This window comes from Amblyraja radiata, chromosome 39 (assembly GCF_010909765.2).
Source record: "Amblyraja radiata isolate CabotCenter1 chromosome 39, sAmbRad1.1.pri, whole genome shotgun sequence".
Taxonomy (NCBI): domain Eukaryota; kingdom Metazoa; phylum Chordata; class Chondrichthyes; order Rajiformes; family Rajidae; genus Amblyraja; species Amblyraja radiata.
In genome coordinates, this window is record NC_045994.1 from 9,933,842 (window position 1) to 9,959,844 (window position 26,003).

At 45.7% G+C, this 26,003-nt stretch overlaps 1 protein-coding gene across 4 annotated transcripts in view; it reads left to right on the forward strand.

Annotated features, from left to right (window-relative positions):
- Nucleotides 1–26,003, forward strand: part of antxr1 (ANTXR cell adhesion molecule 1) — a 164,228-nt gene that overhangs the window by 132,225 nt on the left and 6,000 nt on the right. For all 4 annotated transcript variants that reach the window (XR_004410216.1, XM_033013961.1, XM_033013960.1 and 1 more), the window contains exon 17: nucleotides 1,741–1,821. Coding sequence is in view for 3 of the 4 variants with exons in the window: in XM_033013961.1 (XP_032869852.1) it covers nucleotides 1,741–1,821 (81 nt within the window). In the remaining variant the exon portion in view is untranslated. The remainder of the gene's footprint in view (nucleotides 1–1,740; nucleotides 1,822–26,003) is intronic.

The window sequence follows — 26,003 nt, forward strand, 5'->3', positions numbered from 1 at the left end:
AACACAGAAATAGCGCATTTGGCTTCAAGTAGTACATATGCTATTTCCCAATCTTCTTTGTTTGTCATGTTGAACCAATTTCCTCTTAAATGCAACTATGCTATTTACTTTAAAGGCCCCCTTATACATTCTTATTACTATCTGGGCAAAGAAATGTCTCCTGAATTTCACAATGAATTTGGCGTGAGTGCCTTAAATTTACATGATTAAGTTCTGGTATTGTCCATATGCAGAAATATCATCTCCAAATGTTTCCTCTCTCAAACCTTTCCATGATTTGAAGGAGCCGTCCATCAGATACGGACACAAAGTGCTGAGTAACTCAATGGGTCAGGCAGCATTTCTGGAGAATATGGATATCCATGTTCTTCAGAGATGCTGCCAGATCTGCTGAGTTACTCCAGCAGATACACACAAAGTGGTGGAGTAACTCCAGTATCTCTGGAGAAAAAAGAATAGGTGATGTTTTGGATTGGGACCCTTCTGAAGAAGTGTGTTCTGAATGAAACTATTCTTTCAGTGCATGCGTGTGTTTTGGTGTGTGTGCTTGACTGCATGTGTATGTGTGTGTGTGTGTGTCTGTGTGAGTGAGTGAGTGAGTGAGTGAGTGAGTGAGTGTGTGTGTGTCTGTGTGAGTGAGTGAGTGAGTGTGGAAGAAAACCTAAAGTAGGAAGAATTGAATTTAAAAATAAATAACTGCAAGTATAATCCTTTTTCTCCAGAGATGTTGCCTGACCCGTTGAGTTACTCCAGCACTTTGTGTCTACCTTTGGTATAGAATATGTTTATTGTCATTGCACAAAACTGAGCAACGAAATTCCATTTGCTTCTCCTCCGTTAAAAGAAATACAACACAACAACCAATACACATATGTACAGTTAATAGTAAAATAATAGATACATTTTTTTAAAAGTTTAAAAGAATTTAGCGGTATTCCTCGAAGTTACTTCTTGCTTCCCAGTGTTCACTGTTGGAGTTAAGCTCTTTTACCGCACATGGGTAGAAACTATTTGTTAGTCTACCGGTGCGAGCCTGCAGAGACCTGAGTCGCCTCCCCGAGGGTAGCAGAGTAAAAAGGTGGTTGGCAGGGTGGGATGTGTCCTTCTTGATAATTTTTATAATTCCCTGCAGCGCCCTCCTCTCAGCCACAGTACAGCTGGCAAACCACACCAGGATTCCGTAGGTGAGGATACTTTCCACGGCACATCGATAGAAGGACAGCAGCAGCGGCTGTGAGACGTTAGCTCTCCGTAGAGACCTCAGGAAATACGGCCGCTGATGAGACTTCTTCAAGAGAGTGACGGGGTTCATTTGCCATTTGAGGTCCTGGGAGATGTTTATTCCCAGGAACCTAAAGTCGTTGACTCTCTCCACCATGTCTCCTTTGATGTATAAGGGAGCAGGTTCCTCTCTCCTCTTCCTCCTGAAGTCAACGACAAGTTATTTTGTCTTTGATGGGTTTAGTACCAGGTTGTTTTTGGTACACCGGACGGTCAGTTTTTGGACTTCATCCCTGTAGGCAGACTCGTCGTTGTTGTTTATCAGTCCCACCACAGTCGTGTCGTCTGCAAACTTGATGATCCTGTTTGTACTGTGTGTTGGTATACAGTCGTAAGTGTATATTGTATACAAGATTGGACTCGGCATAAACCAGCATCTGCAGTTCCTTCCTTTTACATGAAGAAATTACTTCCCTTCCTTACAATAATACACTCTAATGAGTCTTCTCTTCCTTTCAGGGCAAGTTGGATGCGCTGTGGGTTCTCCTACGGAAAGGATACGATCGGGTATCTGTGATGCGCCCTCGCCCTGGAGACAAGGTAGGGCTTGAACCGGATAAGGGGGAGCTTAAACTGGCTCCAGAACCAGGGGCCACAGTTTAGGAATATGGGGTAGGCCATTTAAGACTGAGATGAGGAAAACCTTTTCCACCCAGAGGTGTGAATCTGGAATTCTCTGCCACAGGAGGCAGTGGAGGCCAAATCACTGGATGTTTTCAAGAGAGAGTTAAGGGCCTGTTGCGCTTGGGCGTCATTTACACTACATCATTTACGTGACTTGTGCACGGCGTGCACTATGCGCGCATGGCGCGTGGTGAGACGTGCTGGCGTAGGCAGTGACGCTCGGTCGCGCGCGGCCCCCCAGGATTTTGGGATTCACAAAATCTACACGCGCCACCTGCGTGACGCACAAATGACGCCCACGTGGGACAGGCCCTTTAGATTTGGCTCTTTGGGCTAAAGGAGTCAAGGGATATGGGGAGAAAGCAGGAACGGGGTAATGATTTTGGATGATCAGCCATCCAACTGAATGATTGAAGGGCTGAATGGCCTACTCCTATTTTCTATGTTTCTATGTTTCTATATTTGATGTTGAGCGTGTCTTAAAAATAAGCGGCAACCAAGCCTTGGTACTTCCACTGAGAGTGCGTTTAAGTTTAAGAACACAAAGTCATAAGGTCACAACCTACCGACCCGCACATCTTTGGGAAAGAGGAGGAAACCCACACGATTATTAGAAATGCCAATTAAAGCTTGGTATTATCACATAGTCACCTCCAACAAAGCCCACAGGTCAAACAATCTCTTCTCTCTCTTCCCAGGTCATAAGGAATAAGAGTAGAATTAGGCCATTCAGCCCATCAAGTCTACTCTGCCATTCAATCATGGCTGATCTATCTCTCCCTCCTAACCCCATTCTCCTGCCTTCTCCCCATAACCTCTGACACCAGTACGAATCAAAAATGTATCTATCTCTGCCTTAAAAATATCCACTGTCGGTCTCCCCAGCCTTCTCCACAGATTCACTACCCTCTGACTATTTCTCCTCATGTCCTTCCTAAAAGAACATCCTTTAATTTTGAGGCTATGACCTCCAGTCCTAGGCTCTCCCACTAATGGAAACATCCTCTCCACATCCACTCTATCCAAGCCTTTCACTATTCTGTACGTTTCAATGAGCCTCCCCCCCCCCCCCCCTTCCCCCCCCCCCCCCCCCCCCTCCTCATCCTTCTAACCTCCAGCAAGTACAGGCCCAGTCCCATCAAATGCTCATCATAGGTTAACCTACTCATTCCTGGGATCATTCTTGTAAACCTTGCCTGGACCCTCTCCAGAGCCAGCACATCCTTCCTCAGAAATGGTGCCCAAGATTGCTCACAGTTTTGTCACAAAAAGTCTTAAGTGCAGAATTAGGCCATTCGGCCCCTCGTCAACTACGCCATTCAATCATGGTTGATCTATCTCTCTACTCCTAACCCCATTCTCCTGCCTTCTCCCCATTGTTATTCTGGAATGAAGGAACCCTTCGGAGAGCATGGCAGTCTGATTCCTGTAACATGTATTCATGTGTTGAAAGAACCATTTTTCTTTGATTAGTCACTTCTATTTAGGATGCGTTCCTGATATACTGCTGCCAGAGCAAATTCCCTTCATCAATCTTGACTGTGGAAAGTAAAGAAGCCTTCTCACTCTCTTCTTGTCCAATAAATCAAGACCAAAATTTGTGGAAAGTGAACAGAAAGATTTGTCCCTACAGACAAAGGTTATTATAATCGTACTGGCAGCTAAGATTCCCAGCAATCTTTGGAAATGATCTGGAATAGTTTATTGTCATAGAGTCATACGGCGTGGAAACAGGCCCTTCGGCCCAACTTGCCCACACTGACCAACATGTAGTCACCTGCCTGCCTGTGTTTGGCCCATATCCCTCTAATCCATGTACCTGTCCAAATGTTTTTTTAAATGTGGTGATAGTACCTGCCTCAATTGCCTCTTTTGTCAGCTTGTTCCATACACCCACCACCCTTTGTGCAAAAAAGTTACCTCTCAGGTTCCTATTCTTCCCCCTCCCCCCCACCCCACCTCCTTACCTTAAACCTATGTCCTCTGGTTCTCGATTCCCCTGCTGTGCCAAGAGACTTTGTGCATCTACCTGATATATTCCTCTCATGATTTTGTACACCTCTATGAGATCACTCCTGCTCTGCTCAATTGTATGATCAGTGTTGGATGATGAGGAATGGAAGTCAGGGAGCATTGGGTAGAACTGAGGGGTCTGGGAGCAGATAAACAAAGGATAATGTCAGCCCAGAACAGCAGAAGCATCACAAGCGGGTGCAGCAGCATCTATGGAATGAAGGAAAAAAATTTCCTTCGCTCCATAGATACAATACAATACAATACAATTCAATTTATTGTCATTTGGACCCCTTGAGGTCCAAACGAAATGTCGTTTCTGCAGCCATACATTACAAAAAAATAGACCCAAGACACAACATAATTTACATAAACATCCATCACATTGCTGTGATGGAAGGCCAAAAAAACTTATCTCTCCACTGCACTCTCCCCCCCAAAGTCAAAGTCAAAGCCCCCGGCTGGCGATGGCGATTGTCCCGCGGCCATTAAAGCCACGCCGGGTGATGCAAGGTCGCACACCGGGTTCTTGATGTTAGAGCCCCCCGCGTGCGCTCGCAGAGTCCCGCGGCCATTCCAAGCCGCGCGGGGCGATGATGTAAGGCCCCGCTCCAGGAGCTCTTCAACCCCGCAACTCGGGCGGGAGAAGTCGCCGTTGCGGGAGCCCTGAAAAGCGGTCTCCCTCCAGGGACCCGCGGGCTCCCGGTGCCGCCGTCCGCCAAACCCGCAGTTGCAGCCACCGAATCTCCGGAGGTCGGGCCGCAGCAGCGTCCACCACAGCTCCACCCGCTCTGGACTCGGCCAGCTCCGCGACGGTGAGGTGAGTAGTCGGCACCAGAGCCCCCGGTCTTCCTGTTGGAGGCCGCTCCTCGTTGCAGCCCCAACGACAACGGAGACCCGACAAAGAAAAGGTCGGGTCTCCCGTGCAGGGAGAGATTTAAAAGTTACCCCCTCCCCCCCACACCACCCCACCCCCCCCACACACATACCCCAACAAAAAATAACAAAAACTACATAAAAACATAGACATAAAATAATAAAAACGCAGACGGACTGCAGAGGCCGCTGCTGACGAGAGTCGCGCCGCCCACCACAGCTGCTGCACCCGCTGAGTTTCTCCAGCTTTTTTGTGTACCTTCGATTTTCTAGCATCTGCAGTTCCTTCTTAAACAGCAGAAACATCTCCTGGGCTGCCTCCCCTGGAAGAGTAGACAATGATCCCTGGAAATTCATATAGGGAGGGTTAGCAAATGTATAGGTGTGCCTGCATCTATAAGCTCATGAAAGTTGAGCAGGAAATGGTTCTGGTTTATCATCAACTGTTTGTTGATGTCTGGTGAGTTTGTGTGGTCAATGTCATCTGGTTGAAGATAATCATTCTCATTTTGACTGCTTTCCGTGGAACAAAACACACAAATTACCAGGAAAGAAAGGGGAATAACAAAAAAAAGATTTGTGGAGATTTTGTAAACAGAGGGCAATTGCGAAAGTGCCGGAATGTTTAAAGTGATGCAGTCATGTGAGTTTAGTGCTGAGCCATGATGTAAGGGGGGGGAAATACAGATGGTTTTCATAAGCTCAGCCAAGTGGAGCTGTGATCGAGTACAGATCCCAATGGTTATTTGTACAAAACAAAGCAGTAATTGGCATGCATAGCTTGCAAAAGCCAGGAACTTATTTGCAAATCCATCAATAGTCCAACCAGCTAAAGGCTGGAATTGGAAAATATCAAATGAGTCAACAGATTTACCAAACAGTCTTATTGTCAAAATTAATTTTGTTAATTCAAAGTTTTCCCCCCACAAATCAATGGAAAAATCATCAGGGACTTTGTTTTAAGATGTTTTGTTTTACCCTTTCATCTCCCTCCAGATGCCAAACAATTTTTAATTTTAATTAAGGGTGCATTATACATTCTGGATTCTTCTGTAGAGAATTCTCAAATTCAAGCTGAGAGCAGTTTTGAGTTAGTGGCTGACTTGAAACGGTTTTAATAAATGTGTAGAAAGTATCTGCCAATGCTGCTTTATACTGAAGATAGACACAAAGCGCATCTCTGGACAAAAAGGATGGGCAACATTTTGGGTTGGGTTCTGCAGTTGTATAGGGCTCTGGTGAGAGCACATCTGGAGTATTGTGTACAGTTTTGGTCTCCTAATTTGAGGAAAGACATCCTTGTGATTGAGGCAGTGCAGCGTAGGTTCACGAGATTGATCCCTGGGATGGCAGGACTGTCATATGAGGAAAGATTGAAAAGACTAGGCTTGTATTCACTGGAGTTTAGAAGGATAAGGGGGGATCTTATAGAAACATATAAAATTATAAAAGGACTGGACAAGCTAGATGCAGGAAAAATGTTCCCAATGTTGGGTGAGTCCAGAACCAGGGGCCACAGTCTTAGAATAAAGGGGAGGTCATTTAAGACTGAGGTGAGAAAAAACGTTTTCACCCAGAGAGTTGTGAATTTATGGAATTTCCTGCCACAGAGGGCAGTGGAGGCCAAGTCACTGGATGGATTTAAGAGAGAGTTAGATAGAGCTCTAGGGGCTAGTGGAGTCAAGAGATATGGGGAGAAGGCAGGCACGGGTTATTGATAGGGGACGATCAGCCATGATCACAATGAATGGCGGTGCTGGCCCGAAGGGCCGAATGGCCTCCTCCTGCACCTATTTTCTATGTTTCTATGACCCTTCTTCAGATTCCTGTCTGTTAATGGTTTTAATAAAATTGAGTTGACCCTTGTTTCAGGCAGAGGAGCAAAAATATAATTTAGATTAGTTTAGTTTTTATTCTAGTGTAATTTGTACTTAATGTCACATATACCAAGGTACATAGAAGAGCTTTTTTGTTGTGTGGTGTCCAGTCAGTGAAAAGACTAAACCTGATTACAAACAAGCCATCCACAGTGAACAGATACAGGATAAGGGAATAACGTTTATCGCAAAATAAAGTCATGTAAAGTCCAATGTCTCCAAAATCAATTGGGTCTTTCACTAGTTTATACATCATGATATTTCATCTTTCATAAATAGTAGGCCAAAGATCGATGAAGATTTATGACTTGCCACATCAAACAACACATGCATAATTTCAACTGAGATCAACAGAGGATGCCACATTGTCAGAGGTGCTATGGTTTACATAAGATGAACTATGGAATTTGTCCCAGTGTGCAGGGCCAGTATATGTGTTATTCAGCCACAGCATCAAATTAAGAAAATCACATGATCTGATCACATTTGCAATACTATTTGTGGCATCTTAGAACATAGAACAGTACAGCACAAGAACAGGCCCTTTGGTCCACAATGTCTGTGTCAAACATGATGCCAATACCAACTTTTATCTGTAAGAGTTGATGTGATGTTCATAAATTAAATGTTCCTCCATTTTTTTGAGTTCATTGGTTACAAGGTGGTCTACTTCCCCTCTGGCTTTGTGGCTTCTGAGGTGAGTAATGAGGCCATTGTGGGAACTGTGACTTCACTTTAGATGGTGGTTGAGAGGGTGGTAAGGTGGGTAGCTTGAGAAGTGTGCTAATCATTGTAATGCTTACATCAGGCATGTGCTTTCCTGAAGCTGGCTTTGACATTCTAAATATCATCCCAAATATTCCTTTCCAACATTGAGTTTAGTTGTTGAGTTCAGTTTTGTTAAGTAGTTGAGTTGAGTTAGGTTAGTTGAGTTGTTACTTTAGTGGTCTTGAGTCGGAGATTAGTGGAATGCAAAATTAAGGAAAATATCCCAAACAAATCTTGCCTATTGCTGAATTCTATTACTGGTACAATATTTTTGAAATGTAACTATGCTGATTATTTCTAACAAAATTATAAAACGATTGCAAAACGAACAAGCTTTCAATTTCAAATGGCAATAAATACTGCAGATTCGTAAATCTGATATGTAAAGAAAATATTCTGGAAATATTCGGTGGGTCGGCAGCATCTTTTGAAGATCAAGATTGGGATCTTTGAGCCTTCATTGGAACTGGAAACTGTGTGTCAGTTGTCGCATCTGTTATCGGGAACAAGTAGGAAAACTAAAAACAAAGTGGAAGTTCGATGATTTGAGCTACCAACTTTGTTTGGAAAGATATGGACAAGTATAGAAATATATAAAATGATGAGAGGCATAGATAGGGTAGACAGTTAGAACCTTCATCCCATGGAATCTTTGATTCCACCCTCTCCCTTGAGCCTCACATCCGCCATGTCATTAAAACCTCCTTCTTTCATCTCCGCAACATCGCCAAACTCAGACCCTCTCTCACACCTCCCGCTGCTGAAAGACTCATCCATGCCTTCATCTCCTTCCGACTGGACTATTGCAACTCACTTCTCCTTGGCATCAGCTCCACCTACATCAACCGACTCCAACTGGTCCAGAACGCAGCCGCCCGACTCATCACCCACACCAAATCCTGGCATCACATCACTCCAGTCCTCAAACAACCTCACTGGCTTCCCATCTCCCACCGGATTACCTACAAAATCCTGATCCTCACCTACAAAGCCCTCCACCATCTGGCCCCCCCATATCTCACTGACCTCCTCTCCCCCTACCAACCCTCACGGTCCCTCAGATCCACATCAGCCGGTCTCCTCTCCATCCACAAGTCCAACCTCCGCAGTTTTGGGGACAGAGCCTTCTCCAGGGCAGCTCCCAGGCTCTGGAACTCCCTCCCCCAACTGATCCGCAATTCCGTGTCCCTCACCATCTTCCAGTCCCGCCTCAAGACCCATCTCTTCACCTCTGCCTATCCTTAGCCCCACGTCCCCCTCCCTTTTCATCTGTGCATTAATTGCCTCATATTGTGTTTTGAATTGAATTCTGTCTTTACTTTGTGTACTAGTCATGTCTCTACTATTTATTTCATTCCCCTTACATGTTTTTCCTCTACCTGCTAATTTTTTGTAAGGTGTCCTTGAGACTCTTGAAAGGCGCCCATAAATAAAATTTATTATTATTATTATTATTATTACTATGGTGGAAATATCCAACATTTGAGAGCATGACCATAAGGTGCGATGGAAAACGTTTAATGGAGATGTGCGTGGCAAGAGATAAACCTGCCCACTTTCTTGCAGTTGTAGATGAAGCCCTCATCTGTGTCTCCTCCATTGCCCAGTTCCGCTCTCACCTCCCTAGGCACGCATGGAGCATGCATTGCAGGCGGAGTGTGGGAGGAAACCGGAGCACACAGAGAAAATGGGATGGCAGGACTTTCATATGAAGAAAGACTGGATAGACTCGGCTTGTACACGCTAGAATTTAGAAGATTGAGGGGGGGTCTTATAGAAACTTACAAAATTCTTAAGGGGTTGGACAGGCTAGATGCAGGAAGATTATTCCCGATGTTGGGGAAGTCCAGAACTAGGGGTCACAGTTTAAGGAGAAGAGGGAAGTCTTTTAGGACCGAGATGAGAAAATCATTTTTTACACAGAGAGTGGTGAATCAGTGGAATTCTCTGCCACAGAAGGTAGTTGAGGCCAGTTAATTGGCTATATTTAAGAGGGAGTTAGATGTGGCCCTTGTGGCTAAAGGGATCAGGGGGTATGGAGAGAAGGCAGGGATGGGATACTGAGTTGGATGATCAGCCATGATCATATTGAATGGCAGTGCAGGCTCGAAGGGCCGAATGGCCTACTCCTGCACCTATTTTCTATGTTTCTATATTTCTAAAACACACACAGGCAGGCCGCGGGAGAATGTACAAACTCCATACAGATAAACACCCATAGCCTGGGTCGAAGGCAGCAACTCTACCACTGTGCCGTAAAGTCATCCTCTTTATAAAATTGTAATCAAATCAAAACTGGAGAAACGTATGCTTTTAGGATCTAGGAACATTTGGGTAGAAGCCAATATTTCTCCCATAAGAGTTTTGCACTGGGTCTGACTGAATCCAAGAGTTTGTCAGCAGCCGATCAGAAACACGGCACATATGGATATCTCCGTTTTTGCTGGATAAGTGGAAAGGCGAAGAAAGATGTGGAATTAAATAGTTTGCTGCGTATTTATTGACGTGTTGGGAATTTTGGGGGGGCTAGAGGTAGGGGTGGGGGGAAGATTGTGCTTCTGGCTAGAGGCGCCATAGCAACAGATTGCTGCTGCTGTTGTCATAGCAAGGGAATGTTCCAAATTAATCCCGACTGAAACCGGATCTCGACGTATAATCATCATCAACAGGGGAAACATGGAGAAAGAGAAAAAATTCTGGACTGGATAGCAAGTTCATGAAGGAATAGCGATTGATTTACAGACACATTAATGATCCTCCTGCAATCAAAGTTGCTAAACTCTGCAGTGCAACATGGCGGGAGTGTTTTGTGAGGCCAGTCTTAAGCAATCGCGCCAAGCGTATTGGCAGGAACCGCACTTTTGGATTAATACATAGGATATTTATCACTGATAGCCACCCTTGAGGTAGATTCATTTTTCTCCGGTCAGGAACTGCTTGACGTATCAATTTAAAATTCCTCTGGGAGAAAATTTATTCCTGTTTTCTGATTTATTATGGCTCCTGAATTCTGCCGCATAATCGGCCAACCCCGCAGGGAACAGGTATCGGAGCTAGAAATCTTCTCAGCTGCTCAGCTCGCCCACCAGTGCTGGCCTCCTTGCAAGCTCAAGCAAGGTGACGTTCAAGCGTTTCCTGAGGTTGCCCTGGTCTGCTAACATTATTTCATGCACCCCGATCGCTGGGCAGCACAATGGCGCAGCTGGTGGACCCGCTGCCGTGCAGCCCAGGAGACCCAGGTTCGATCCTGACCTCGGGAGCTGCTGTCCGTGTGGACATTACACGTTCTCCCTGTGACCACGTGGGTTGTAGATTGCCTTCTCCTTTTCAAGTAGTGAGATCCATTTTTTCCTCAGTGTCCTAGTTCAAGGAAAATAGATCCTCCCTGCTCACCTTATTTTGGCCTCTCATTTAAAGTGACCGAGCTCTTACTTATACAGGGAGGAGGGCCAGTAAATTAAAATTCTCATTTAAAATTCCGAATAGACTTCAAGAGAAGCAAATGCTATGGAAAATTAATCAAAGTTCATAAGATAATGAAATCATTACATTGTGTTTACATCGAGAAAACTTGCATTTGTAAAGCAAGTGAAGGAAACATAACAGGCAATCAGCAGAGGACAAGGTACACACAAAATGCTGGGGTATCCCAGCGGGTGAGGAATGGGCGACGTTTCGGGTCGAGACCCTTCTGCAGAGGACAAGGTTCCACAATGATAATGATGAGAACATTTGTTTTAGCAATATTGGTCAAAGGATAGGTTTTGGCTGGGATAATGTGAAGTAATTCTATCATATAGTCATAGTTACATCACACAGAAACAGGCCTTTCAACCCAACTCATCCATGTACAGTAGTTGCTTAAGTGAGCTGGTTAAATCAGTAAAATCCAGCAAAGCATAATGCTACCATACTATGCAGACCTCTCCCCCTCACCATCACTCACCACCAACATTGTATGGGTGGTGAATCTGTGGGATTCATTGCTGCAGAGGCCTGTGGAGGCCAAGTCAGTGGATATTTTTAAGGCAGAGACAGATAGATTCTTGATTAGTACGGGTGTCAGTGGCTATGCGGAGAAGGCAGGAGAAAGGGGTTAGGAGGGAGAGATAGATCAGCCATGATTGAATGGCAGAGCAGACTTGATGGGCTGAATGGCCTCATTCTGCTCATATCTCTTATGAACGTGTGAACTTATAGCACCAATTGTAACGTACCTCACACTGCAACACATTATCTGGCAGAGTTTGCTTGCAAGACTTAGCAATGAGTCAGACTTGTTATTACAGGATGGGGAAGGGAACAAGGCCAGAGAAAACCTGATGATTAAGTAGCCAAGAGATGGAGAGAAAGGCAAGAAGAAGAGGGTGTGACATGACCTGGAAGATTAAAGCAACCAGAGTAATTAAAGTGGACGGTGGAGGGGGGAGTAGTTGAGGAGGAGATACTGTGCCGAAACAGGCCCTTCGGCCCACCGAGTCTGCGCTGACCAGTGATCACACTAACATCATCCTACACACTATTTACAATTTTACCGAAGCCAATTAACACACAAACCTATATGTCTTTGGAGTGTGGGAAGAAACCTGAGCACCCAGAGAAAACCCACGCAGTCACAGAGAAAACGTACAAACTCCGTATAAACAGCACCCATAGTCAGGATGGAACCCGGGTCTCTGGAGCTGTAAGGCAGCAACTCTACTCCTGGGCCCCTGTACTGTGCTCTAAAGGATAATGTATTTTCTGATTGGGGGACCAGGTAGCATTGAAGGTCAGTGTGATGGGGAATGATGAAGAACCTATTAAATTATTATCGTTCTACATAGTGTAATCAATTGAATATGTTATACGACGGTGCCATAAGTAAGAATTTCATTGTTCCAGTTCACATCCAGTGCATTTGAGAAATAAATATTGTTACGGTCATAAGGTCATAAGTGATAGGAGTAGAATTAGGCCATTCAACCCAAAGATCCTATAGCAAGCAAGATAGTTCACTCGACTAAAAAGACGTAGTACGGTCATGGGCAATTTTTGGTCCCATTTCCGTAACCGGCTTCCGTCTCCGCACAAAAGATCCCATAGGATACTAGTGCGGAGACGGAAGCCGGTTACGGAAACATCCTCGTAAAAATAAAAGTTATTTGGGAAAAATCTTCTCCTCATTTTCAGAATTTTAATTTATTAACACAAACTGTTCCCCCTCAACGTTGATTACACTGCGTGTCGGGTCGGGTCGGGTTATGGAAATGGATGAAAAAAAGGCCCACGTTCCGTTCCGTTGCGTACTCCACGTCAGCCCATTGCATTTAGCAGGAGTGATCTATCTTGCTCCGCTATAGATCTTTGATTCAGCCTGTCAAGTCTACTCCGCCATTCAATCACGGCTGATCTATCTCTCGTTCCTAACCCCAATCTCCTGCCTTCTCTCCATAACCCCTGACACCCGTACCAATGCTGCCTGCCCCACTGAGTGCATTTTGTGTCTTAACCTACTGTAGGTTGTTTAGAAGCCAACAATTAGAGAAGCTTATATATATTTGGGAACTGCTTTATAGAGTGAGAGCAATTTACGCACTCTGTTCTTTGAGATTATTTGGAGCAGAGAGTTTATAATAACCAGGAACAAATAGTGGTTTGTACAGCTATTTTCCTCAATAGTCCTACTTAAGCAAAATAACCACAAAATTGCTGAACTCAATCAGTACTCCATGCAGTTGTTCCTGAGGTAGTATTATCATCAGATAATTACTGCGATCTCTCATTAGAAATGCAAACAGGCATTCAATGTATAAACATTGCAGGAGCCACTTGCATTTGGACATAGGGCATATAAAACATTCAGTCTCTGATAGATTTTGATGAAAGGCTAAATTAGACCACAATACTATTTGATGGAAATCTAAATGATGAGCCAGATGTCTCGTTTGTGAGCTGGTTCCCTTGAGGCAAACCGTTTCAATTCAATGGCTCGTGACCGCAGGTTAGTAGGAACAAGTGAGTATCCTTGCCCAGAGAGGCAGAAAGGATGGTGCCACAGTCTTATGAAAAAACGCATAAGTACCACGGCATGGTCTTGCACATTGTACACTTATGTGCATGGTTGAGACAAAATAGATTCTGTCCTCTCCTCCAATTGATTCATTACATTTAGTTTTGAGATACTGCTTGCAAACAGGCCCACAGAACCCACACCAACTATCGATCACATAGACTTGGAAGTGCTGGTGCAGCATTCCCAAAAAGTTCATCTGCAGGTCGAATCGGTAGGAAAGAAAGCAAACTTTTTCTCACGGTGGACAAAAATGCGGGAGAAACTCAGCGGGTGAGGCAGCATCTATGGATGTATGGAAAATCTTTTCGATTTTCCAGCATCTGCAGTTCCTTCTCAAACAAACTCTTTCTCATAGTCATTGGGTATCTTTAAGGCAGAGATTGACAGATACTTGATTGGCAAGGCTATCGATGGTTATGTGGAGAAGGCAGAAGAATGGGGTTGAGAGGGAAAGATAGATCAGCCATGATTGAATGGTGGAGTAGAGTCACGGGCCGAATGGCCTACATCTGCTCATATGATTTATAAACATTAAGCACGTTCTCCCCCTAATTTATAGTATTCCAGTTCCTTTAGTACTCGGGAAACTGTCCTCTAAACTCTAAGGAAGGACCTAAAGACCTAAAAATGACACCAAAATGTCACCACACCAAACTAAGTCTTTGGAATGAGCAACTCCCTGTCCTTGAATTGCTAACCAAGGTCATGGGAACAATCCCTGCAATACACCATCCCTAATCCAATTCTCAGTGGCACAAGGTTTATTAACAATGAGGAAGAATGGATTGTAAAATGATTTTACTTCCCAGCACAACAGTATCAGAAAAGGATAGTGCCCAAATCTTTTCTTTTGGTTACTTCAGTATGGTAAAGATCTTCATCAAGTAAAGACTGAGGATACTCAGAAGTGAAGATTTGTAGAGAAATAAAGATTGGTGGTCAGTGTGGACTTTGTGTTCCTGCAAGTAATCTGAATTTCCCTGAGAAACAGATTAATAAAGTATTTATCTATCTATCTATCTCTATCAATGCTGTTTATCTAAACTAGACTTACATAGATTATATTGGTCAATACAATCCATTGCCTCCAAATCTATACTTCTATCAATGCACAGTTCATGTGAATATACTCCATACTCAATGTGTAGGAAGGAACTGCAGTTGCTGGTGTAAACCAAGGTTAGACACAAAATGCTGGAGTAACTCAGCGGGAAAGGCAGCATCTCTGGAGAGTAGGAATGGGTGTCATTTCAGGTCGAGACTCTACAGACTCTACAGGGGAATGGGAAACAAGAGATATATATCGCTGCCTCTCGTGATCAGCTACAACATGTCGAAAAGGAAAGAAACACAAAAGTCAAAGGCGTGAGTGGGGCACGAGAGAGCTGCTCCGTAAACCACACATTTCTTGCATTTGCAAAGATCACATGGATTCCAAATGACATGCGTCTGGAGCAAATATTCAACTGAAAGGGCAGCAGATTCCGCTGTGGTGGATGTAAAATAAAAACAGTCCTTATGGAGGAAATCAGCTTTGGGGCAAGTCGTACTCCACTGTGACAAAGACAAGCACATGGCACTGGAAATGACCATGGCCCCAGTTTTGTAAGATGATCTCCACCAAACAAAGGCTAATGAGTCAAGCCACAGAATCAGAGTGGCAAATTTCCAACATACAGTCTGCAACTCCCCCTTCCAGTCCCAGACTGTCCTCATAAGTTCTTGGAGCAGAATAAGGCCATTCGGACCATTAGGTCTACTCCGCCATTCAATCATGGCTGATCTATCTTCCTCGCTCAACCCCATTCTCCTGCCTTCTCCCCCTAACCCCTGACACCCTTACTGAACAAAAATCTGTCGATCAGCTTAAAAATATTCATTAAGGCCCCATATCCCTTGCTTCCATTAGCCCTAAGAGCTGAGCGATAGGTAGGAAAGGGGTTTTAACAAACTAATTTCCAATACATGGTTCAATTTTGTCTTGCATTTATTTAGTCTCTCTCCTTTCTTAAAGAAAAGCATGCATTGCAAGAGTAAACAATACAACACGATAGAACTGTGTGGAATGAGCTTCCAGTGGAAGTGGTGGTGGCAGGTTCGATTTTATCATTTAAAAATAAATTGGATAGGTACATGGACGGGAAAGGAATGGAAGGTTATGGTCTGAGTGCAGGTAGATGGGACTAGGGGAGAATAAGTGTTCGGCACGGACTTGAAGGGCCGAGATGGCCTGTTTTCGTGCTGTAATTGTTATATGGTTATATGTGTTTATTTATCCCAGGAGGGAAATTGATCTGCCAACAGTCATAAAACACAAGATACATGAAATTAAAAACATGAAATTAAAGTGATGAGAGGAAAAGATTGGGGATGTGTGAAGATTGGGGGGGGGGGAGAGAGAGTCAGTCTACCCCATGACTGAAGGGGGACTTGCACGGTTTGATAGTCAATGGGAAGAAGGATCTCCTGTGGCATTCTCTACTGCATCTTGGTGGAACCAGTCTGTTGCTGAAGGTGTTCCTCAGGTTGACCACTTTTCTTGTATTGTCCAAGATGCTCTCTAGTTTGAGGAACATCCTCCCCTCCAAGACCACCTCCCATGAATCCAAAATATAAACAAAAATCTATGCGGTGCTGGTAATTAACACACAACAAATTAATTAATTCACATCAACCATTGTTGCTCTAATTAAAATTATCTCCTTTTGTTAATTATATGTTTTACTCATCTAAAGCCAATGAGCATACTTCGAAGATTATTAAGGGCAGCACAGTGGCGCAGCAGTAGAGTTGCTGCCTTACAGCGCCAGAGACCCGGGTTCCATCCTGACTGTCGGTGCTCTCCATACGGAGTCTGTACGTTCTCCCTGTGACCGCCTGGCTTTTCTTCGATTCTCCGGTTTCCTCCCACATTTCAAAGACGCGCAGGTCTGTAGATTAATTGGCATCTGTAAATTTTACCCGTTGTAGGATAGAACCAGTGTATGGGGATCGCTGGTCGGGGAAGACTCGATGGGCCGAAGGGCCTGTTTCCACACTGTATATCTAAACTCAACTAAACCAATGGAGGGAACTCAAGATTCAGAAACAAGAACCAATTGCAAAGAGCACAAACCACCTGGTTTCAATGATGTTCGTGTGGAAGTTATTATTTCTTGTGGATTAGCTGTTTGATGTTATTGAAAATGATCAACTGCTGACCAGAATCTTTAAAGGGGCTATTTTTCTTCATGGAGTTTTATTGCAGCAGGAAGAAGAGCTCAGTATTACTTTCTTCACAGATTTGTCCCTCATTGTTAAATGAAAATTTTAGTTATTTGGGTTTCATGATGGAAGTTGTATGGATTCTCACACATGCAAACCCAAGAATGATTTGCAAATATGTGTCATCACTATCACTTTACAGCCAATAAAATGCATATGAGATATGCATAGAACATAAAATTCTGGAGGAACTCAGCGGGTCAGGAAGCATGTGTATATGGAATGGATAGATGACATTTCAGGTTGGGACCTATATATATATACCCAGACTGGCTACCACAGTGGAAGGCTCCCGATCAGAAACATCGCATATCCATGTCCTCCGGAGATGCTGCCTGGCCCACCGAGTTACTCCAGCACTTTGTGTCCTACACAATATTGCAGCATTTGCAGTTCCTTGTCATAGAGTCATAGAGCGATACAGTGCGGAAACAGGCCCTTCGGCCCAACACGCCCACATCGGCCAACAATGTCCCAGCTACCGTCGTCCTACTTGCCTGCGCTTGGTCCATAACCCTCCAACCCTGTCCTATCCATGTACCTGTCCAACTGTTTCGTAAATGATGGGATGGTCCCAGCCTCAACTACCTCCTCTGGCAGCTTGTTCCATACACCCACCAGCCTTAGTTACCCCTTGGATTCCTTTTAAATATTTTCCCCTTCACCTTGAACTTATGTCCTCTGGTCCTCGATTCCCCCACTCTGGGTAAAAGACTCTGTGCATCTACCCAATCTATTCTGCTCATGATTTTGTACTTTTGAGAAATGGTCACTATGACATCACTGGAGACTCAATCATCACTTAGTTAAAGATGGTCTAAAACCAACAAAGAAATGCCAGAAATATAAAAAGCACAAAATATGTTGAAACTCAACAAATCTGCCAGTCTTCTTGAGAGAAAAGAGAGGGAGTCCAAGCCCCAGAAAGTCACTGTGATACCATAGACTGTAAGGTTGGTGCTGGACTGGAGATCTTGGTTCTTAAATACAGAAGGGTATCCACATTTCTCCTCAACAGTAATCAGAGGCACAGAAAACAAATATTCCAAACCTTCACTTTCCCAAACACTTTGTCCAAGGCCTCATGGGGCATGTTGGTCGACGTGGGCACATTGGGCCGACGGGCTCTAAGACTATGATTCTCTGGTTTTCTCGGGATGCCAGAGGTTGCCGGAAGACCTATTAGAAGTATAAACAATTATGAGAGGCATAGATGGAGTAGATAGTCTGAACCTTTTTCCCAGGAGGGAAAAATCAAATACTAAAGGAAATACACATTGCTGAAATTCCACACCGAGAAGCAATGCCAATGTATCTTCAGCAGAACATGGACCGTAAATCAGTACCGCACAGAAACAGGCCACCGTTGGCCCACTATGTCTGTGCCGAACATGATGCCAAGATAAACTAATCTAATTTATCTACAATTAACCATACCCCTCCATTCCCTGCACCTGTTGAACAAACCAGCTCAACATCCACCCCTTCAGGGCAATGGGGGACGGCGATGATTAGATAGTGATCGTGCCAATCATCCCTAGTTCCATCAAAGCAAATTATATTTAAAAAATGCAAAAATAAATTATTGGGACAAGGGAGGCCAATGGGGACATGAAGTAGCTGTCAGCAAAATAGCGTGGTCAGTATAAGCTATTTCATGCACTGGAACTATGAATTTCTGGAAGGAAATGGGGTAGAGAGTTTGTATTCCTGCCAAGCTAAATATTGTTGTTATGCAAGTTCTCTGGTTGACATCTGGTTTTATCCTTCGAGAGGTGGCGGACAGTTCTGACTGGTGGCCTGAAAGCTTTGAACTCTCCCTCATTGTGTGATCTCAATTCTCCTTCCCTTTCGGCGTCCAGGGTATCTCTCCCTGTTGTCCGGGTCCTGCGTGGGTCTGCTGTCCTGCTTTGACTCGCACCCTGGGGATAAGGGTCAAGCTTGGGTCCTCCCACAGACCAGCTGGCTGAGATTAGCAGCCTTGTCTTCCGGGAAATGTTGGGGGGAGTCAAGACTTGGCCGTCGGCAAATGCATCCTATCAGGAATCGGACATTGCAGCCAAGAGCCTTCTCTTCATTAACTATTTGTCCCAATGAGTGCAGGCTGGGTGTGAAATTACTTGTGCAGGGTGGGTAGGGTGCAAGGGGGGAGTTGAAAAGGTGTTGGGGTGGCTGGGGTGTGGAGAGAGATGTGGAAGGGATGAAAATATAACCAGGCCAGTCAGAGGAGCTGGCCATAATAGAGTCATTGTGGCACAGTTAGCTTCAAACGCATCTCAACATCGATGCAAAGATACATTTTCCAGATGATCAAGAATAAGAGCATTGTTCAACCTTCTGGCACATTAACCTGCTCCAGTAATGCATGAGGCATTTTCACAGGAAGCCCTTTAGACAAAGATGACAAAGGTGTTTCTCTTGCACAATAAAAGAAATGCAAATGTGACTCACCGCCCCTCCACTCCTCCTTATTGCAAGGTAGATATGCAGCCTTACAGCACCAGAGACCCGGGTTCGATCCTGACTACGTGTCCTTGTCCGTACGGAGTTTGTACATTTTCCCCGTGATCTGCGTCAGTTTTCTCTGGGATCTCCGGTTTCCTCCCACACTCCAAAGATGTACAGGTTTGTAGGATAATTGGCTTGGTGTAATTGTAAATTGTCCTTAGTGTGTGTAGGATTGTGTAAAGGGCCTGTCCCACTTGGTCGTCATTTGCGCGTAATTTACGCGGCATCATTTATGCGTCACGATGCGCGCATGGTTCGTGGTGACGTAGGCAGTGACACGCGATCACGCACGGCATCCCAGGATTTTGGGGTGTACGAAATCTTCGCGCGCCATCTGTGTGACAGGTAAATAATTCCTGTGGGACAGTCCCTTTAGTATGCAAAGATTGTTGGTTAGCATGGACTTGGTGGGCTGAAGGGCTCGTTGCCACACCGAATCTCTAAACTAAATTAAACTAACATCAGTCTGCCATCAGTCTGAAGAAGGGTTTCGACCCGAAACGTTGCCCATTTCCTTCGCTCCGTAGATACTGCCTCACCCGCTGAGTTTCTCCAGCATTTTTGTCTACCTTCGATTTTCCAGCATCTGCAGTTCCTACTTAAACTAAACATTCACGAGGCCAGGCTGTATCTGTTGTGGGAGAAGCTGTTCTGGTCTGGGACCCTTCACCAAACCCCATTGAAAAGTCTGACTCCCGATACATTTCTCTTTCCACAGATGCTGCCTGACCTCCTGGGTGTTTCCACCATTTTTGGTTTTTATTACTTGCTATCTCCCACCTGGCTGTTTACAGAGTACTATGTTTACATATCTGCTGTCCTGCTGAAGTAAGAATGTTATTGCTCCGTCGTGGGACATATGACTATAAAACATTCAACTCTTGAGTTTTTACACACATATCACTTTGCCTTCATGATCTTTCTGTAAAACGATTCCAATTATATCTCATTGTTTATGCTACTTAAAGTCATGCCAATACCCATTTTAATTTTATCCTTCGCTACTTTGATGTGATTTCTTGCTATTCTGTTTTATTTTGCAATCCTAATTTGGCTTTGCCTCCCCTTTTTTGTTAGTTTGAGTAACAACATCCTTTCTCTTGTGATTAGATTTTGAGATTCGGCTCATGTTGTGGTTGATTGCATTTTCCTTTGGGATTCAATGTTTAAATTTAATCCCCATGATCGGAATTTCTGAAGCTCTCATTCACATCGTGTCATTGCTAAGTCTCCGTTCTGAAGAGGCGTTTAGTTTATTTTGCTGAGTTCAGGGAATATATTACTGTCAAAGTCTGCCTTTTTACTTCCAGCGTCTAAAGTGTGCAGGTTTTTTAAATTGAAACTTGTCACCTTATTGTAGCTTCTCAGATAATCTTCTGCCGGCTGTTTTCAAACTTGGTGTCGTGTTTGCCTCTAAGTTTCTATGACTAACTCTTGGCAGCACTGAGAACACACTCTGCCATCTCCACAATATAACACAAACCCTCCCCTGCCTGATCACATCTGTTGCTGAAATGTTTGTCTAAGTTGTCGTTACCTCAAACCATTCTACTTCCAGTTCATTGCTGCCCAGATGCTTCCCTTTAGTCTAAAACTCTGCTTCAATCTCTGGTTATTGTGTTTTGATCCACACTGGATGCTGTTAAAGCAAATTGCAAAACCCTACTGGAATGGAATACTTTCTTGTTACATGTGGCAAGGCATGGTGAAATTCTTTGCTGCATACCCAATGTATGCAAATAGCAGCCACCTTCGGCACTGACAAAGTTACAAAGTACGGCAGCTCCCCCTTTTGTTCTCCCCCCTCCCCCCACCCACCCCAACAACGGTTTCCCCACGCCAGGTCCCCCATGTCCATTGTTCTCCCACCTCGCCCCCCTCCCTTCCCATTGTCCACTGTTCTTCACCTCCCCCCTCACGGCGCCACCCCCACTCTCTCATCGACCCGCAAGGCTTAACTGCCGCTGCCGAGGCCCCACTTCACGTGTCCATCCCATCCATCGGTTGGTTGGCGCCATCATCGGCTGCCACACCAACCTCACTACTAACACTGCTGGGTCGTCTCCTGAGGCCTCCGTGATGCCGACCTGCACCCCAGCCGCGGGCTCTGTTCACCCGGTCTCCAACGACCTGGGCTCCGGCCCGTGCTTCTCCGTGACCATTCGGGAAGCATCTAGACCGCGGCGCCTCGATAAACGCCAACTGCCACGTTCCCATTCCGCAGCCCCGGCCTGGCGGGATGCCTTCTGCCGCGCGGCCCAGTGGGTGTAGGAAGGAACTGCAGGTGGTGGTTTAAACCAAAGATAGACACAAAGTGCTGGAGTAACTCAGCAGGGCAGGCAGCATCTCTGGAGAGAAGGAATGGATGGCATTTCAAGTCAAGACCCAAAACGTCACCCATTCCTTCTTTCCGGAGATGCTGCCTGTAAAACCCAAATGATCCAAGATGGTGCCCAACCCAGGTGACTCTCTGTGTACTGGTCACAGAAGTGGATCTGCAATCTCGCATTACAATCGCTCCACTCTTTTAAACCTCTATTCGTACAGTCACTGTGAATGGCTCGATTGTAATCATCTATTGTCTTTCCGTTGACTGGTTAGCATGCAACTAAAGCTTTTCCCTGTAACTCGGTACACGTGACAATAAACCTAAACTAAACTCAGTCTTGCCTTCAAAATGCTTCTATAGCCGCATCCTTCCCTTTGTAGTTCTCCACCCGTTCTTTAGCCCTCCTACAAATTCACACTCTCGATTTTAGTGATAGAGGCATACAGCATGAAGACAGGCCCTTCGGCCCAACTTGCTCGTGCCAGCCAAAATGCCGTATCCAAGCCAGTCGTGTTGCCTGTGTTTAGTCCATATCCTTCTGATGTCATATGCTTGTACATGATCCTTATCCCACTATTCCCTGCACTTCCATGTGCCGATCTAAAAGCCTCTTAAGCACCATTAAGGGCCTGTCCCACTTTCACGTCCTAACTCACGACCTCTGCCGAGTTTGCCCTTGACTCATACTTGCAGCATGGTCGTCAGGAGGTCGTAGGTAGGTCGTAGCAGGCCGTGATGCTAGTCGTAGGTACTCGTGGCATCAAGTAGGTCGGGGCGTTTTTCTAGCCTGATGAAAAATGTCCACGAGTAAAAAAGGTCATGAATAGGTTGTGAAAGTGGGACAGGCCCTTTATTGTATCTGCTTCCACTACCACCCCAGGCAATGCGTTAAAGGACCCCACTCTTTGTGTAAAAAAAAGTGTCCCACACATCTCCATTAAACTTTTCCCTTCAACTTATATATATGTCGTCTAGTGTTGGAAATTAACACCCTGGGGAAAATTGTTCTGACTGTCTATCCTATGCACCTCATAAGTTATATACATCTATGAAGTCTCCCCTGAACCTCTGACGTTCCAGAGAAAACATTCCAAGTGCATTTAATTTCTGCCTTGTGGTGAAACCATCTAATCCAGGCAGCATTCTGGTAAACCTCCTCTGCACCCTCTCCAAAGCCCACACACCTTTCTTGTAATAGGGCCAACCAGAACACCGCACGATATTCCACATGGGGTCCAACAAAACCAAAGTCCAAACCAAAGACCTAGGTACAGTAAAACTCCTTTCTGCAGACATTGCAGTTAAAAAAATTACTGTAAGTAAACACAATCATACTTTTATTGCTTAAGAAGGAACTGCAGATGCTGGAAAATTGAAGGTACACAAAATGATTGCCATTGGCGAGTAGAATATTAGCCAGAGATCAGCAATTCAAAATCTGCTCAGGGAGGGGAAGAGAATGTTGTTCGCTCAATTACTGACATCTGGGACACACTCCTAGTAAGCCTAGTTTTTAAGCTGCTCGGCAGGGTAGGGTTAAGCAACTTTCGGAATTACCAACAAAATGCGGGTAGGTGGAGATAAACGTAACTGCTTTCTCTCAGAGCCAGTAGCGAAGCGATGGGCTGAACGATCAACCTCTGTGTGTTGAGTTGCCCTGACTTTGAACTAATCTGCACAGTGGCGCAGAGGTAGAGTTGCTGCCTTACAGCGCCAGAGGCCCGGGTTCGATCCTGACTACGGTTGCTGTCTGTATGGAGTTCACACGTTCTCCCCGTGACCGCGTGGGTTTTCTCTGGGCGCTCCGGTTTCCTCCCACACGCCAAAAGATGTGCAGGATTGTTGGTTCATTGGCTTCTGCAAATTGCGAATTGTGGATGGTGTTAGAGTACGGGGTGATCGCTGGTCGGCACGGACTCGATGGGCCGAAGGGCCGGTTTCCACGCCGCATGTCTGAAGTCAAAAGTTTATAAGGTTACTCAAAGCAGAAAAGCAGGGATCACTATTAAACAAAACACAGATGGGATGGTTGAAGTGACGTGTTGGCGGAGAGGCTTGTGGAGTGTCCTGATGTGTAGGAGAGAACCTTCCGTGCAGAGGGCCCGAGGCAGCATTCCTTCACTGGCACCAGAACATGACAACTGTGTGTAACCTCAACTGGATGTAGCTGGATGTAAATATCAGGCACCATTCTGACCAGATGGTGGCTGAACCACCATTGCCTGGCACAGGTAGGTGGTCTCTTGACCCTGACCCTCGGCCAACAGTGACGTATGCATGGGCACAGCTAGAACGGGGTGAGCGAAGGGGTCAGTGCCCGTTGGCTTGCCATCTGAATACTCTTGGGTGTGCTCTCCAGCATTGACTTGAGAGATACGGCGTGGATACAGGCCCTTCGGCCCAGCAAGTCCGCGATGACCAGCGGTCATTCCGTACACCAACCTAAACACACTGGGGACAATTTTACAACTTATCGGAGCCAATTAGCCTACAAACCTGTACGTCGTTGGAGTGTGGGATGAAACCAGAGCAAACCCACGCGGTCACAGGCAGAACGTGCAAACTCCGCACAGACAGCAACCATAGTCAGGATCGAAGGTACACAAAAAAGCTGGAGAAACTCAGCGGGTGCAGCAGCATCCATGGAGCGAAGGAAAAAGGCAAAGTTTCGGGCTGAAACCCTTCTTCAGACAAAAATAGTCAGGATCGAACCTGGGTCTCGGGCGCTGTGAGGCAGCAACTCTACCGCTGCACCACTGTGCCGCCCCACTACTGCATACTGCAGGGAGGTTGAATAGTTGCAATGGTTGTAAGTTGAGAGGTTGAATACAGTCCCACCAGTGCATGAGGTCCCGGAACCATTAGACAAAGGGAAAGAAACAGTTTTCTTGCTGATCTGGCAGATTTGTTTCTGCTGAGCTTCCCATCTCGCTGCCTGCAGGCAGCCCTCGTATTGTTTTAATTACTGTCTGACCACTGCCTACATTTACAGTCGCGCGTCTCGCTGAAAACCCAAGCTCCAGCGCAGCATGAACAGAGCTATTGGGTGGCGGCCAACTGTACTGCACGCTCCTCACTTTAACCCTCGCCGCCCTGGAATGCACCAGTTTGTGCAGTCATGTTGCTCCTCAAATAATTGGAACCTATTGCTGGAATCGAACATAAAATTAAGTGACGCAGAAAAGAGGCTGGGATTCATCAGTCTTTTCTATTTTTAAAACGTTATGCCAGAGCTAAGGTTCAGGGCTCAGGCAAAATGTAGAAGCAAAGAACTGCAGATGCCGGTTAATATACGAAAAAGGGCACATGGTGCTGGAGTAACTCAGCAAGTCAGGCAGCATCTCTGGAGAACATGGATAGATGAACCTACCCTTGTTCGCCAGAGATGTGTCTTGATTGGAATGGCCCAGGGGGCTTTTCCATGCTGTATGACTCTCTATGTTAAGAAGATATCTAAGTCTTGGTGATGACATATACCAGAATAGCAGTGTGGTGGTTAAAACTGAAGAAGTTTATGGAACGAGCTGCCGGAGGAGGTAATTGTGGCAGGTACTATAACAGAACAAATATATGGACAGAAAGGTTCAGAGGGATATGGGACAAACGCAGGAAGGTGAGACTAGTGTAGCTGGGCCACGTTGGCCGGTGTGTGGCAAGTTGGGCCGAAGGTCCTGTTTTCAGCTGCATGACTCTGTGACTTTAAATTGTGCTTTTCTGGCAGCTTACAGGTTAAGGAGGGATTTAACAGAGGTACGTGTTATAGTAACATGGCCGTCCGAAGTGGGGGTGCGTTGGGTGCGACCGCACCCCCCTTTTTTTCCCTTAAGAAAAAAGTCACCAAAAAATAAAAAAAAATAAAAATCGGAAAAAAAAAATCAGAATTTAAAAAAAAAAAAATCAAAGTTTCCACATTGCAAACGGCCAGTTCTCTGTTCTCTCGTCCCCGGGCGGGAGTGGCTGAATCTGAACCCAACGGCTGTAACCCCAACACCAGCCGCCGCTGCGGCGGAACCCGCTCGCCTAGCCTCCCCCCGCCGCCGGGGCCCAAGCCATCTTCCCCCCACACCACCCCCGCTGACCCCCGCTGGGCCCACGCCACCCCCGCTGGGCCCACGCCACCCCCGCTGGGCTCATGCCACCCCTGCTGAGCCCACGCCAACCCCGCTGGACCCACGCCACCCCTGCTGACCCCTGCTGAGTCCACGCCACCCTCGCTGACCCCTGCTGGGCCCATGCCATCCCCGCTGGGCCCATGCCACCCCCGCTGGGTCCACGCCACCCCCGCTGACCACGCTGGGTCTACGCCATCCCCGCTGGGCTCACGCCACCCGTGCTGGGCCCACGCCACCCCCGCTGGGTCCACGCCACCCTCGCTGACCTCTGCTGGGTCTACGCCATCCCCGCTGGG